Source organism: Schistocerca serialis, chromosome 3 (assembly GCF_023864345.2).
Source record: "Schistocerca serialis cubense isolate TAMUIC-IGC-003099 chromosome 3, iqSchSeri2.2, whole genome shotgun sequence".
Lineage (NCBI taxonomy): Eukaryota > Metazoa > Arthropoda > Insecta > Orthoptera > Acrididae > Schistocerca > Schistocerca serialis.
Window position 1 is genome coordinate 768,008,457 of NC_064640.1, and position 16,171 is coordinate 768,024,627.

The window sequence follows — 16,171 nt, forward strand, 5'->3', positions numbered from 1 at the left end:
CTTGCAATAATTGCTCTAAAGTAGCCGTGGAAAAACATGGGTCAACGATGGAAAAGAAAAATCACTACCTCGTCGCCAATTGTAATAACTTCAAGTTGAACAAATATATTTCAAGCAAGACGCAATACATGAAAGTCACAGATCAAGTAAACAGAGTAAGACGTGTGTACACTTTAACAGTCAAATCATAACTGAGTCCAAGTATAGCGGCCGCTGGCTGGCTGGCTGCTTAGGTGGCACTGCTGCTGCATGGCGGGCAGACAGCGAGGTGGCGCTGCTGCTGCTGCATGGCTGGCAGACAGTGCCGCATGTAGAGGACACGCGTAACTGCACGGCGGCACTTTGAAATATCGGCGAATCACAGCAGTATGAGAATTAGATCGAAAATTATAATTTCTTTGGAGGAAAGTCTATTTGATCTGAAAACTGCTTAATATTTACCAGTTCAGTATTCAAATTACTGTTGTGTTTGGTCCACGAGACACTGTGCTAGAAATCTAAGTGTGACAGAAAGAAGGAAAATCCCTCTACAATTACTAACACCTGTTCTCTTCTTCTCATGGCATTACAACCCTGCATGGTCTCAGCTCCTTCAACAAGTTTCTCCTTTCTGCCCTCTCCAGTGCTGTTCTCTGCCATCCTCTGAGTCTGGAAGATTTTATATATTCTTCCACATGGCCCCCATTCAAAACCTTTTTTTCATTCTTCCACTATCCATCCTAAGGACATGTCCAAGGCAGGCTATTCTCCTACTTTTTAATATTACAATGTCAGCTCTTTGTATGAGGCAATCCAACTCAGTGTTTGCTCTAGATCTTCAGAAAGCATTATTAACCTGAACTGCTCCACATCCAGGACAGAACTATGCATTCAGATATTCTGAGCTGCTGCTCATCACTACTTGTTAGTGTCTGTGTTTCACATGCGTAGGTTACAACTCGCCTGATTATGGCCTTATATATTTTTAATTTCAGCTGTCTACTTGATAACCTGGAGGTCAATAATTTCTTAAACATGTGGAAGCATTTATTGCCGCTTAGGATTCACAATTTTATTTCAGCTGACATGGAATTTGTCCTATTAATATTAGTTCCTAGATAGTCAAAGTTCTACACATGTTCAAAACTGAAGCCTGCTGCTGATAGTTTATCTAATTTATTATTTTCCTTCCTGGTGAAATTCATTTACTTAATCTTAATGTCATTGACAGCAAGGCCTCTAAGTTGTGTGGCTTCTTTCAGCTCAAATATTGTTCTCTCTTGTGAAAATCTTCTTCTACTACTAATTGTTACATGTAAGCATGTGAACATATTTGAGATGACCTTGTGCCTATATAACCACATATTCTAAGTTTTTGTGCAGCTGCTTCAGGTTGAAAAGCATTGTGAGGAGGGCATCCCCTAGCCTGACTGATTTACTGATGCTGAACCATTTACTCAATTCACTCACACTACAACCTTGGAACCAGATAAAGATCCATGAATAAGTGAAACACTTAGATTATCTACCACGCAGTAACAAATCATTCAGCATTTCTGCCCTGTCAAGAATATCAAAGAGGCTTGCTTGAAGTCTACAAAGATGTTATGTAGCTCAATATTATACTCATATGTCTTTTCACATATTTGCCTCAACACAAATATCTGATCTGTTGTTGAGCTTGAGCAGTTAGCCAGAGAGCCACACTGATATTCTCCCAGACTCTCTTCTGCATATGGAGCTAACTTCTTGTAGGTAACAGAGAGAAATTTATTGGTTACATTTATCAGCATTGATTCCTTGATAATTCGAACAAGTCTCGTCTCCTTTCTTATGAGTTGGCAGCATTATGCCTGTGGTCCTCTCTCCCAGGATTCTTTCCTCATTCCATATTAACTTAATAAGTCTGTGGGTAAGAATGGAGTTCTATTCCCCCAATTTTCAACAGTTCAGCAGTTATTCCATCAGTTTCTGCTGCTTTGTAATAGGCTTTGTAATGTTTCAGACAGTGTACTATCTTCCGTACTTTCTTTATAGTGGGCTCTTCTATCTCTGGATCTGTAGTGTACTAGAGTAGCTGCTCACTCCTGGTAACATTTCCCTTCAAAATTCCCTTGACGTAATCTCTACTTCTATTCAGGAAATGGTTTATCTGTCAGCAGATTTCTCTTTTTGCCCCTACATGCTGTTACTTTCGGTATATATTCTCAAGTTCCTTCTTTAATTTTCTTATTAAATTTTAAGCTTTCATTTCTTTGATAGTGCTCTTCCATCTTACCTGTTTGTCTCTTTATGGTTTCCCTTTCCTTCCTCCCATAGACCATTGCTGCCTCTATTCTCTTTTCATTATATAATGTTTGATGTGCTATTGTATTTCATTGTAAGCATTTCAGTTTTGCTTTCTTTCTCTGTTCCACTGCCTGTCCACATTTATTGTCACACCACTCTTCATTTCTATGTCCTCCTCTTGTCAAAATAGCATTGTTAATAGTAGACCTATCTTTCAGTTGTTTATATTCCATTTCTTTACTCTGGTACTATTTACTTTGGCAGCCACAGCAAATTTCTGCCTTATTTTGGCTCCTACTACAAAATGGTCAGATTTGGATCTAGTCCTTGGAAGGTGTGCACATTTTCCATAAGATGGCCACCTCTTTGACATCAATAAATGGTCTACTTGGTTTGCTTAATTTGTTCCTCATATTTTCCAGGCCCTCTGTAGATATTTTTCCTTGGGAAACAGGTGGGTACTGCCTTTACTTTGCTTGCAGCAGCAAACTGGGCAACCCTCATACAGTTATTATCAGTTTTTTGTGCAGAATTTCCTTTACAAACACTCCTCAGAAAGACTCTTCCTTGCCCAGTATGGCATTATAGTCACCAAGGACGATTTTGCAGTCGTATCTAAGGATTTTATCACGGACCTCCTTTACCTGATCTTCAGCTGATTCTTCAGTTGGGACATACACATTAACAAAAGTCACATTTTTCCCTTTCATGTGCACAGTACATATTATTTCATTATGTGGAGTGAAAGTTCTAACAGATCTACAAATGTCTTTGGAGGCTATAAACTTAATTCCGTACTCGCCTCATCTTTCATCTTTCCCTGGGTAATTTCTATTTATGTATCTCACTCCTATCCTTCCAGCTGACTTCCTGGAGTTCAAGAAATCCGATTTTACACGTCAGCACCTCAACATCTCTTCAGCAATACTGTTCTCAGATACTATCTGCAGCTGTGTATGCATGTTCCAAGTTCCAAATTTACACACAGGTATGTCCATATTCTTCTTCCTTGGTGCAATTTGTCTTTGTAACATCAGTCTGGCGTTCCTTGTTAAATATTCGCATTGATAGGCTTTTTATGAGGTACCTTGCACTTAACCTTCAACCTGGAGGATCAGGCTTTCACTTCAGGGTTAGCTTCCCAAGTGGGGGATTTGATGACCTAGTCTGTTGAGCCCCTCCAACTATAAGATTGTGGAACACACTTCGTCTGTCTCCTCAGTTGGAGCCAATCCGGCTTGGGTGACCCTACCAATAGCAATGTTACTTCCAGCATAACCCCCCTGCTTCCGCAGGGACCACAAGCTTCCCCACTCGGTACAGAAGGTGCCTTCAACAAGGCGGTGTCATCTGAGGAGGTATTAACACAGTTCCTTCTCCCTTTTTATGTAATGGGAGCTTTTAAGTAATCAGGAATTTTCTCAGTTCACCAAATATTTTGCATGACTAACATAATTTCTTTTATAATTTTTGGACCAGTTGGCTTTAAGAGGTCCACCACAATTCCATCTATACCTGACACTTCAATTTTTTAAGACTTTTAACAGGTCTTACAATTTCTTCTTCATTTCGTACTTGTAAATCTGGATTGGTTTTTGGGGGGGAAGCTCTGGTGGAAAACTTTCAGTGGATGCAGGGCCATTTTGAAATGTACTGCAATGTACATCCATTTTAACATGCTTATTGTACTCATGTCTTGGTATCCCTCTAAAATTTCTGCACCTCACACTTCCCTCAATTACCAAACAGATGATTCCTGGATGCCCCAGGATGTTTCCCGCCACCTGAGCCCTTCTTTTTAGTCAAGCTGCTTATTCTCCTGTTTCATTCAGTTCCTCCTTATTAGTTATTTGCTCTACCCACAATTTCTTCAGCATTCTTCCATACTATGGTCTCAAGAAAACAACACAGGCGGGTACACATTTGTTGCAGTACTCCAAAACTGTGGACATATGTCTAAGTTCTAAAAACTGTGCAGAGTAGATAGCAGCTATTTCATCATTTGGTTCATAGTATGGCGATATATGCTCACCATCACCGAGTATGACATTCTTCTCTCAACTGGGCTCACCCATACAGGTGTGTATTTCCTGTATAACTCAAAATGCCATGCTACGACAATCTCATTATCTGGGACCTGGGATTCTGTCCAGCAAGAGCTCACTGACATACTGATATTGCACCTTTTGCTGTTGCCAAAGTGTACTGGCAGTTGCTTTCATATTTCCACTTTCTTTGACATCTCATTGAATGAGTTTGGATTAACTGTGACTTACCCAATCACGTAAGAGAGAGTGATGGTGGTATGCACAGTATCTTTCTGCAACCTTACTAACTGCTGTTTTACAATTCCAACAAAATTTGGTTCTTTAGAACCATTCTTCTTGAATGCTCCAGTTCTCACAGGTATTATTGTACTAATACTTGCAGGCCTACACTGCTGTACTTATTGAGACATTGACATAAAAGCCATGAAGCTTGATGTTTATCTCATCTTTTTGTAACACTGCACTACTCACTAGTGACAGATCAAGATATTGCTTAAAAATTCATGCATACCTAACCAATAATATTTTAAAGGAAGATTATTTAAAGAAGCAGATCAGCACATATAATCATGAACACATACTTTTTATATAAGCAAGTCTAATCAAGCAATGAGAAATTAATAGTTCCAGCATTATCTGGCCACCAATATTTAGCAAAAAAGAAAAAGACCTTGTCTTACCTTTTGACCAATTTATCATTCAGTTCTGAATTTTCTTTTGGTGTTAAGTTTTCCACAATAGATGGCAGACCATCCTCAGTTTCCACTGACTTTGTAAGTACTTTCATCTGGTCAAGCCCTTCAACAACTACATTGTGGTCTGCCAACACAAGACATGGTTTCTCCTTGAACAATGGGTGGTTTTCATCAAGAGGAGCTTCCAAATCCTGAGTACCAACTATATTTACTCTAGAACATGACATGCAATTAAGGAAGTCAATTCAACAGAAATCTCACACAATAAAAGAAATTGAATTAAGGAAGTCAATTTAACTGAAATCTCACACAACAAAAGAAATTGCAGAATCACACTCATCAAAATACATGGAAGTAGATGAAATTATTATCACAGTTACCATATTATCAATCATATGCACCATACACTGTCAAATTTCAAAGAAAATCCATTCATTATAATTAGTATTTTTCATGTGTCATAAATCAAGTTTACATTATTGGAAACCCAAAAATATTTCAATGAGGTTCTCTCAGTTCAAACTACACACGAAGTACCTTGTTATAATACACTTATCTAGCAGTTTGGAAGTTACACATTTCATACAAGTGATTAAGATTATGCTTGAATAAAAACACTGATATGCATGAAAGGTATACTGTATACAGTTGTGGTATCCAATGGGATACATGTGCTCCCATGCTGATACAGATAAACAAGTACAAATTACATTTGTAGTGCCGGGTCAACAACATTATGTCTTTCCTAAAAGAATTCTTGCTATGACAGTAAATGTAAAAAAATATCAAGTCTCAAGGAAGACTGAACAGACCACACAGACAACTGGATGTGTAGCCTATGTAATTAGTCTTGCTTCTATAGTACATAAAATCCTGCTCTGAAATTTTCATTTTATACAGTTGTAATGTTACTTAAAATCTGTCTTGATTGCAAATTTTTTATTATTCATATGACCGGTTTCGGTTCATTCAGAACCATATTCAGATCTGATATTTCAGTTACAGGAGTAACCCGTCCAAATCCAGCAACTTTCACATGTGACATAGCATGTGAAAGTTGCTGGATTTGGACGGGTTACTCCTGTAATCCAGCAACTTTCACATGTGACATAGCATGTGAAAGTTGCTGGATTTGGACGGGTTACTCCTGTAACTGAAATATCAGATCTGAAGATGGTTCTGAATGAACCGAAACCAGTCATATGAATAATAAAAAATTTGCAATCACGACGGATTTTAAGTAACATTATAATAGCACTGATTGCTATTATTCCATAAGACATTATGTCTGTTTTTGCAAAATTATACAGTTGTGGTATCCAATGGGATACATGTGCTCCCATGCTGATACAGATAAACAAGTACAAATTACATTTGTAGTGCCGGGTCAACAACATTATGTCTTTTCTAACAGGGCATTCTGATGAGCCCCCCACCCCAACTTGCACCACTGCTGGATACTTCCAGTGCTGTTGACAACAAGAGCATCACTATCTTGGTTTTGAGTCTTGCCAAAGGAAAGATGCCAGCAACAAACAAGAAAACTTATCATAGTCCATTTTTTGGGGGATGCATCCATGAAATTTTTAATTTGTGTTTGGATACTTTGGCTGAAAACCTTTCAGCCAATCTCAAGGTGAGTTGCTTGCAAGTTTTTAAACCAATTTACACACAGTGGAGTACATGCACATTTGTCAGAGATACCACTGTTGGTAACAAGAGCGTCAGTCATAAATTAAACTTGCTGCATTTATAAGTAAAACAAAGCAAGCCAAGAATCAGCGAACTCAGAGTGCTTACAATGTGTGTTGTTGGTAATAATGGAGGGCATGATTTAGAATATTTCCTTTGAGAGGGCAGACATGAAATGAAGGATTTTCATGATTTGCCAAGATATAAATCCTCGTCTCAGTTGAGCAGGTTGTCTGCTAATTTTATTTCCACAGCTTTCTTTACCACTAAATCCCAGTAGAATTACGCTGTTGCCAGTATCTTGACTTTACCGTAATCCATGGAATGGCCAGTGGAAATACAGTGCTCAGTCACTGCTGATTTATTAGGCTGTAGAAGGTGAGTGGATCACTGGTGTTCAATGTAACATTCTTTAATAGCAAGTCATCTTTCACAGATCCCGGAAGTGCAATTGTCTTGGTCGGTGAAAGGAAGATCACATCCATTTCATCATCACCTCCATCTCATCATCTTGAACAGTTTCCAGCCCCAGGCTGGGTCTGTTTGGAACAAAAACCTCACCACCTAGTCCTGTTTTCCTATCACGTTTCTGTTTTCACTCTGGTCCAATCCTTGCCCCCTTTTTTCAGCACACTCCTCCACACCTTTCAGCTGTCTATTGCTTGGTCTTTCTCTTCGACATTTCCTTTGCATCTCTATTTCATGTATCTTCTTGCAAATCCTGTTCTTTTCCAATCTCTTTAAGGCCCATACCATCTCGGCTTGATGTTTCTACCCTGTTCTGCATGGGTTCCTTTCCCACCACTTCGGTACTCTTTCATTCTTCATCCTCTCTCTCTTTGTTACTCAGTCTGAAAGGGCTGAGAAATGAGTTGAAAATTGTGATATGGATGGCACTGGACTAGGGTAATCTATGTAGCTCAGTAAGCCACAATGTTAGACTGTTGTAGCGGATAGCACATGTGCTCTGCAAACTGGAGACCCCAGTTTAAATCCCGACCTTGTGACAAATTTTAATTCATCTCTTCAGCTTCTATCCTTATCAAAAATGTAAGAAAACTCAGCATTTAATCTTAAGCTGTGAGCTTTAGTCTGAATGGGCTAATGGCTATCTTCCATTTGCCTTGCACTGATGCCATGTTGGACAACTGGTTACCCCTATTCCTCAGTCTGGAACCTCTTTGTAAGGTTACCACTAGGACTTTTGTATACCATTATGCTGTTTCTTCATACGACTATCATGGAATAAATATCAATCTAGTAACCATAATCGAGAGAGACCGGAGCGCAGTGGCCAACGGCATCAACAAGGAATCACCGGTGCAATGCGATGATTCCAGTACAACAGGAATGACTGACAACACAGACCACACAGCAAAATATCAAGACCACAGAACAAAACCAAATTGGATACCAAGACTACCAACTATCAGTGACCAGAACAATGATGAATAGATAAACAATCATGAGTGCTGGATGAGATTTCCACTCTGCAGTGGAGTGTGCGCTGATATGAAACTTCCTGGCAGATTAAAACTGTGTGACGGACCGAGACTCAATCTGGAAACATCCCCCAGGCTGTGGCTACGCCATGTGTCTGCAATATTCTTTCTTTCAGGAGTGCTAGTTCTGCAAGGTTCGCAGGAGAGCTTCTGTAAAGTTTGGAAAGTAGGAGACGAGGCACTGGCAGAAGTAAAGCTGTGAGGACAGGGTGTGAGTCGTGCTTGGGTAGCTCAGTTGGTAGAGCACTTGCCTGCGAAAGACAGGTCCCGAGTTTGAGTCTCGGTCCAGCACACAGTTTTAATCTGCCAAGAAGTTTCAATCATGAGCACTGTTGGAACATGACTGCAGTCTAAGCTCCTGCACTGCTGGCTTTATAGGACCACCGTGAGCGCTGATAGGCTGGTGCAGAGGGCACAGCCCGTGCATAGCACTGCGACGGCGATAGCAGTCCTCACGAATTATAGGAGGGCCACCTAGCAGATGTCGTCTTCGTCCATGTCTTCTGCGGGCTGTCACAATCATCAGACTTGGATACCAGATCCCTCCTCCCACCCCCAAACCAAAATGGGCACATAGGGCCTGAAGTGCCATGGAAGAGATTTTGGAAGGTGAACAAATGGTGTCCTGTCACTGGAGGAAGCCAACTGGTAGAAGGAACTTGGGACTTTGAGCACTGTGCAGGGGAATGGCAGTGTGGGGGTCGACCACAGAGCATACAGAGGCTGTGGTAATGTCTCAACCTCCACACCCGTACCCACAGGAGCTGCTGATGGTGTCCTGGAGTGCAAATGGTACTTGTGAGGTGGAGGGATGTGTGAGCGTGGGGACTCCAACTCAAAATGATCCACTGCTGAAGGTGTAGGCTGGAGGTGTGGATGAAGCTGGTTCACGCACTGATGCTCCAAACCTCTCAGTGTATCAACCATCACAAGGTGCCGCTCATGAGTGACCACTACTGTAGTTGGCATCCATGAGGGTTTTGGGCCATAGGAACATGCCCAAACAGCCGGACCTGGAAAGTACCGTCCAGCATGTCAGGTCTGGGGTTCCTTGGGTTGGGGAAGCAGGAGATGGAGGAGGGTACGTGGCTATCAACCATGGAGGAGTTCTGCTAGGCTGCGGTCATGGACAGAGGTGGACCTGTAAGTGCTCTACATTTCTTGCTAATGCAGACAACCTTGTAGGTGGGGCACCACAGCTATGAGTAGTCATATTAGGTATTAATAACCACTTCCGCTGTATTTAGTCCTTTATTATTGGATCACTACGGTTTTGTGGCACCAAGAGCCACATCTTTGGGTGAACATATGACTAAAACATTAGAGCAGAAAAGCTCAGAATCTTTTTATCCAACATTTGTTGTCCATCAGAACAAAACACTGCTAAAAGGCGGTATGTCATAGAATAAAACAACCAGAGTCCAATAGAGTGGATGGGTCTGCTTCTCTGATCTATACGGAACTGCATAAAAGGGATGCTGCTGCGTCCCCTGTACGCAGTTCCGTATGGATCGGAGAAGACAGGGCACACAGCTATATCCCCCGTACGTGGTTCTGTATGGACCGGAGAAGACAGAGCACGTGGACACATCCCCGCACACGGTTCTGTACAGATCAGAGAAGCAGACTCATCCGCTATAATGGAATCCGACTGTTTTATTCTATGAAATACTGCTTTTTGGCAGCGTTTTGTTCTGACGGACAACGAGTGTTGGCTAAAAAGGTTCTGAGCTTTTCTGCTCTAATGTTGTAGTCATATGTTCAGTTGAAAATGTGGCTTTTAGTGCCATGAAACTGGTAGTGATCCAATAATAAAGGACTAAATACAGCTGAAGCAGTTATTAATACCCAAGATTGTTTCTTGCTTAAATGTGCACATCATCCACCCTGCTTTGCCATTGGAGGAGTGGTGAAGTGGAAGACTTCACAGGTGTTTGGTGCCACTGGCGGTGCAAAGCTGTTCAAAAGCCATAGCTGTGAACTGGGGACTATCGTCAGCTAGAATGGTGTGGGGAAGCCCCTGACTGGCAAGAATTGGCAGAAGAGCATTGAGTTTGGCAGCTGTGGCTGTGGGCACCATGTTGACCACATAGGGGTGGTTTGAATAAGTGTCCACGACAATGAGCCACAAAGAGCCAAAGAAGGGGCCAGCAAAGTCAAGTTGAATGTGATCCCAAGGGTGGCAGGGCCAGGGGGCTAAAGACTGAGGTGGAGCAGCCTGATGGTGAGCACATGCAGAACTGCAGTGGACCATAGCCTCCATATCCTTGTTCAGTCCTGGCCAGTAGACATGTCTCTTGGTAAGGCCTTTCATCCGTGACATATCCCAGTGCCCACAGTGGAGGAGTTCCAAGACATGAGTGGCTAAGGTAATCCGGATGACAACACGGTGGGTACCCACCTCTGTACACAGCATGAGCACATGGGAGTTGACGTAAAAACAATGAGATGAGCCCAGGCCCAGAGCTCAGGATCAGGATCAGCTGACTTTGAAAAATACGTGAACCACCCATGGAGTACATAGTGTATGACATGCTGCAAGATAGGGTCGTGGCACATGTCTGTTGCAGTGTGAGTGGCATAATGGGGAACCCATCCCAGGTGTGTTGTTCTCACACGATGGAAAAACAGGAGATCTCCAGTTGGTCAAATGCCACGCCTGGTCCTGAGGGTAAATGCGAGACAGCATCCATGTTTGCATGTTGTGCAGTAGGCTTGTACTTGATGGTGTAATTGTAGGAGCTAAGGAAAAGAGCCCAACACTGGAGCCTTTGGGCCATCCACTCTAGAAGACAAGAGTGTGGCCCAAACAGTGCTACTAATGGTTTATTGTCTGTAGTGAGGTTAAACCAGGTCCTAGAGGTGCACATGGAATTTATTCACATCAAAGATGATCGACAATGCCTCTTTCTCGATTTGGGAGTAACTGTGTTGGGCAAATGTCAGAATATTGGATGCATAGGCGATCGGTTGCTCCATATCATCATTATTACGGTGTGTCAGAAGAGCACCAATGACATAGGGAGAAGTGTCGGCAGCCAAAATAAGGGGGCATGACAGGTAATAGGGGGTAAGGCAGGGTGCAGAATGTAACACGCATGTCAACCATGTGAAGGCCTGACCACTGAAACGGAATACCTTTCTTCCGCAGCTGGTTGAAGGGATACATAATGTGTGCTGCCTGTGGAAGTAATTTAGAATAACAATTAACTCTCTCCAAAATAATAATACTACTAATAATAACAATAATAATCTGCAACTCTTCGAGGTTTTAGGGATGCGGGAGAGTGTCAAGAGAGTGGAAACATTATGGTCAGTGGGCTGAATACTTTCTTCAGTGCCGGCTGGAGTGGCCATGCAGTTCTAGGCACTACAGTCTGGAGCCGAGCGACCGCTACGGTCGCAGGATCGAATCCTGCCTCGGGCATGGATGTGTGTGATGTCCTTAGGTTAGTTAGGTTTAAGTAGTTCTAAGTTCTAGGGGACTGATGACCTCAGAAGTTAAGTCCCATAGTGCTCAGAGCCATTTGAACTTTCTTCAGTGAGCAAGTGGCCAAGGTAGCCCACTTGTTCCTGAAAAACCTGGCATTTGTACAGATGGCACTTGAGCCCTGCATCACGCAATGTAGTAAAGAGGGTGTGTAGGCTATGTAGGTTGTCTTGGCGTGTAGTACCTGTAACAATTAAGTCATCAAGGTAATTGGTACAAGATGGGATGGACATGGTAAACTGTTTCAGATATCTCTGGAAGATCATTGGAGCAGAAGAGATCCCAAAAGGCAAACACTTGCATTTGTATAAGTCAAAAGGTATACTGATGACAACAATGTGTTACAATTCCTGATCAAAGCATCAGCAAGATCTAATTTCATGTCCAACAAGCTTTGAGAGGAGGTACTCTTAATGTGGGGTAGGTTTCCACCAGAGCTTGGGCATTTATAGTCTTTTAAAATCTCCACAAAGCTGGAGACAGCCATTTGGCTTCTGGACCATGACCTGGCATGTGGCCCACGCACTAGTTTTGACCAGTTCCACGAACCCTGTGTCATGAAGGCAATTGAGTTCGAGCTTAACAGCCATCCATATAGGAAACTGGAAGAGGACATGCTCAACAGAAATGGGATACCGCATTTGGATGTAAAGAAATATGTGCCTCAAAATTGGTGGCACACTCCAGGCCAGGCTCAAGCAGACACACGAAAGAGGCCCAAAGGTTGCCAAGTGCCTGGAAGGGGACTGTGTCCAAGATGACCTGAACTTCATCCGAGACGGAGAACCCAAACAGTGAGAAAGCATCCAGGCTGAAAATGTTGCCAGCTGAATGACTGTTGACAACATACAGCATTGGTGGCTGTATAACCATCTTTCATCTCGCTGTAGTGGTGAACTGATCTCTGACGAGAATAGAGCTGACACCATATGCAACCAACTTGTGAAAGGGTGGGGCCAATGCCGGGAAACCCAGATAAGCATATGTCTGGAGACTGACCAGGGAAACCATCGCTCCCACGTCGACTTGGAATCGAATGTCCAGATAAGCAATCGTGAGATCAATAAATAACTTGGGGGCACAAGGATCGCCCTGTGGAATGATGGCCAGAGGTTCATGCACCGTCCCATGATACAAGTTAGGAGTGAGGTTTGACTGCCTGATGCCTGGCAGCAGACGGTTTGGAGATGTCCATCCTTTCCACAATGGGTGCAGTGTGCCCAGCAATTAGGGCAGTCTGCATGTTGGTGTGTCACAAAACAGTCAGGACAAGAAGGCAGACCCAACTGTTTGCGCTGATGGAGTTGGACTGGCTGCTCAGAGGTCACTGACATATACAAAAGTAACGAATCACGACACTGCTGTTGGGAAGAAGGCTTGCGATAATTCTGTCCCCGTGGTAGTGGTTGAACCGCTGCAACCTGGGAGCAGGCCATAAGACATTCATTTTCTGCCTGCACGATTTTGAAAGAGTGCAAGATTTTCAGTATGTCATTCAAGGAAGGATTGTCTAGCTTGAGGGCTGCAGTGCGAACTTATGGATCAGGAGCCACTTGAACAGTATATTGTGAATCCAAGAATTGGCATATGAGGTTTTGCAAGATGGGTTGGCACAGGTGAAATCATGACGATGACTCAGACCTCGCAAATCCATCACCCACGAGTGATAAGACTGGCCCGACTGCTTGTGCTACTTATGAAACTCAAGGCGCAATGCGACCAAGTGGAACCATTGTGAATAATAGTTCGACAGCAACAAACACATTTCCTAGAAAGTGAGTGCAATCAGGTTTGAGAGAGGAGCCAGCTTCCTAAGTAAGACAAATGTCTCTGTGGAAGCCCAAGAAAGGAAGAGCGACCGTTGGAGAGCATCATAAAAAACCTGAAAAGCAACAAAGTACTGTTTCAGCTGCTGCCAATATGTGTCCCAATCCTCCTTGGTGTCGTTAAACAGCAGAAATGCTGGTGGGCCGGACTCTGCCTGGGAGATGACCACAGTCTGGGCGGGTCATGAACCTTGTACCTGTAATCGTTCTGACAGAAGCTGAATTTCCTGATGCAAAAAGTCGGTTTGTTGCTGGAACTGCTCTTGGAACTGCTGTTGCAATTGCTGCTGCAGGAGCAGCTGTTGCTGTAGCTGTTCATGAGCTGTACAAGTTTTGCATCCAGAATGCACTGGTTATGTTTTACCTCATCGCTAATTCTAGTAACTGCAATCAAGCAAGACCAGAGCGCACTGGCCAACGGCATCATCTACATCTACATCATACTCCACAAGCCACCTAATGGTGTGGCGGAGGGTACTTTTGGTACCTCTATCTGATCCCTCCAACCCTGTTCCACTCGCGAATACAACGCAGATACACACAACAGGGACAACTGACAACACATACCACACGGCAAAATACCAAGACCAGAGAACAAAACTAAATTGGGTACCAAGACATAGCAACTATCAGTGACCAGAGCAATGATGAATAGATAAACAATAATGAGCACTGTTGGAACACAACTGCAATCTGAGCCCCTGTACTGCCGGCTTTATAGGACCACCGTGAGCACCGATAGGCCGGCTTGGCCCGCACATAGTACTGTGGCAGTGACAGCAGCACTTGGAGATTATAAGGGCCACGCCTAGCAACTGGTGTCTACATCCATGCCTTCTAGCGGGCTGTCAAAATTGGTGGACTGGGATACCAGAATCAAGCCTTCCATTTAATACTTCATCGTCGTGCAGAGTGGGGCCTGCATTTGCTGCCAAGTTGGGGGTCCGCATGTCACACCTTTGCCAATCTGTGAGCCACTGTTGTGCTCACAGACCAATCCACTGTGCAATACAAAGCTTTGCACACTGTCACTTCCCTCTAGTGCTGGTCACAGTCAGTCATCAGCCCTTACAGCAAATTGAGTAGGTTGCACTGTGACTTCAGACTTACTACACCCAAACTTTGAAAAATCTGATACTTATTTTTGAAATGATACCTGAAGAACAATATTTTCTGGAAACGGTGAAAAATTAGGTGAAATGACTAGATTATAAGAAGGGGCAACAGAGCTGTAATTGTCAATGCAGCTAATTCTGCAAAAAGCCTGTTTGCTATACTGAAAAGCAAAACTAGAAATTATAAGGTTTTTGAAGCTTTAGATGAGACTTATTATCCAAGAACTGTGCTATTAAACAGAATGCAAAAGACTCTCAAAACTAGTTTTTGTTCTCTTTTTCTGGTGTACACCCCTACAAAAAATTGTTGACAGAAAAATTGTTGACAGTTAACAGATCTCTTCCTCATTACAGTAATGTTAATACAGCTTTACAGAATTTAATGCTGAAATACGTACAACACTTGAGAAATAAAATGCATATAATTTTTTTTTTTTTTTTTTATTGTTTGGAATGTAAATTTTATTTCTTTCTTCAAAAAGAACTCAAGAATAAGTGTTACTGAAGTAACCAATTACTGCAAACTGCAATTCATGCCAGTAACAGGATGGAATTGAAATCCCTTTAAATTTATATGTAAAATTTTTTTCAGATACAGACCCTAATTTCATCAAAAATAGATGTCACCTTTTCACGTTCTTTCTCATTAATAACCACATCAAATTATATATGAGATCAATCAAAATATTTACTATTTCTGTGTGACTGTGTATTAGTTGGAAAAGTAATAGTAAATTTAAAAAAGAAAGGTCATGTGTTGCTTCTTTCATCTGCAATACTATGTTCCCCACACAGTATTATCTACATCAACAAAAATACACTGTAAACCACTAAGCAGTGCATCACAGTGGGTCCTTCCCATTGTACCCAGTTATTAGGGCTTCTCCACATTCCATTCAGGTATGGAACACTGAAATAATGATGGATTAAATGTGTCTGTGCATGCTGTAATTAGTCTAATCTTGTCTCTGCAGTCTGGAAGCAATACGTAAGTGATTGTAGGATATTTCTAGATTCATTACAGGTTCTTTAGTGTAGTAGTTAATAAAGTTTCAGTCTGTTCAGTATGATCCTGAAGTAAGAGCTAAAACAATTATTCTAATAAATCAAAACAATATAGCACAATGCTCCGACATATGCACTTTAAAATTTGGAAATAAAAGTTTGTCTTAATGGAATGCCATCTTTAGTAAAAATGGGTACTCCTTATATTCATAAAGAATACCTGAAGAGAAAAGAATTTTGATTTTTGGGACCACAGTTTTCTGTTGTTCACAAAAGTGAGAAAAAGAAACAGAAAAGGTGTGTATGCTGAGCACTTTGTTTTAATGAAGTTATTAACTTCCCAAAAACTCCGAGCCTCTTTAAGAAGTCAAGGTTCTCTATTTTGGAAGATAAGATATTAACATCCACCACATTAATTTTAAGTCAGCTCTTTGAATGAATATAAAAGGCCTCATTCCTCACAAATATTTAGGCCTATTAAAATGTTATTCCGTGAATGGGGAAACAAAGATAAGGTGTGAAGGTTCCTT

At 42.0% G+C, this 16,171-nt stretch overlaps 1 protein-coding gene across 1 annotated transcript in view; it reads right to left on the reverse strand.

Annotated features, from left to right (window-relative positions):
* The window catches only part of LOC126470609 (39S ribosomal protein L37, mitochondrial), a 79,249-nt gene that overhangs the window by 55,197 nt on the left and 7,881 nt on the right, over window positions 1-16,171 (reverse strand). Inside the window, exon 2 of the mRNA XM_050098562.1 lies at window positions 4,997-5,224. Coding sequence (XP_049954519.1) covers window positions 4,997-5,224 — 228 coding nt within the window. The remainder of the gene's footprint in view (window positions 1-4,996; window positions 5,225-16,171) is intronic.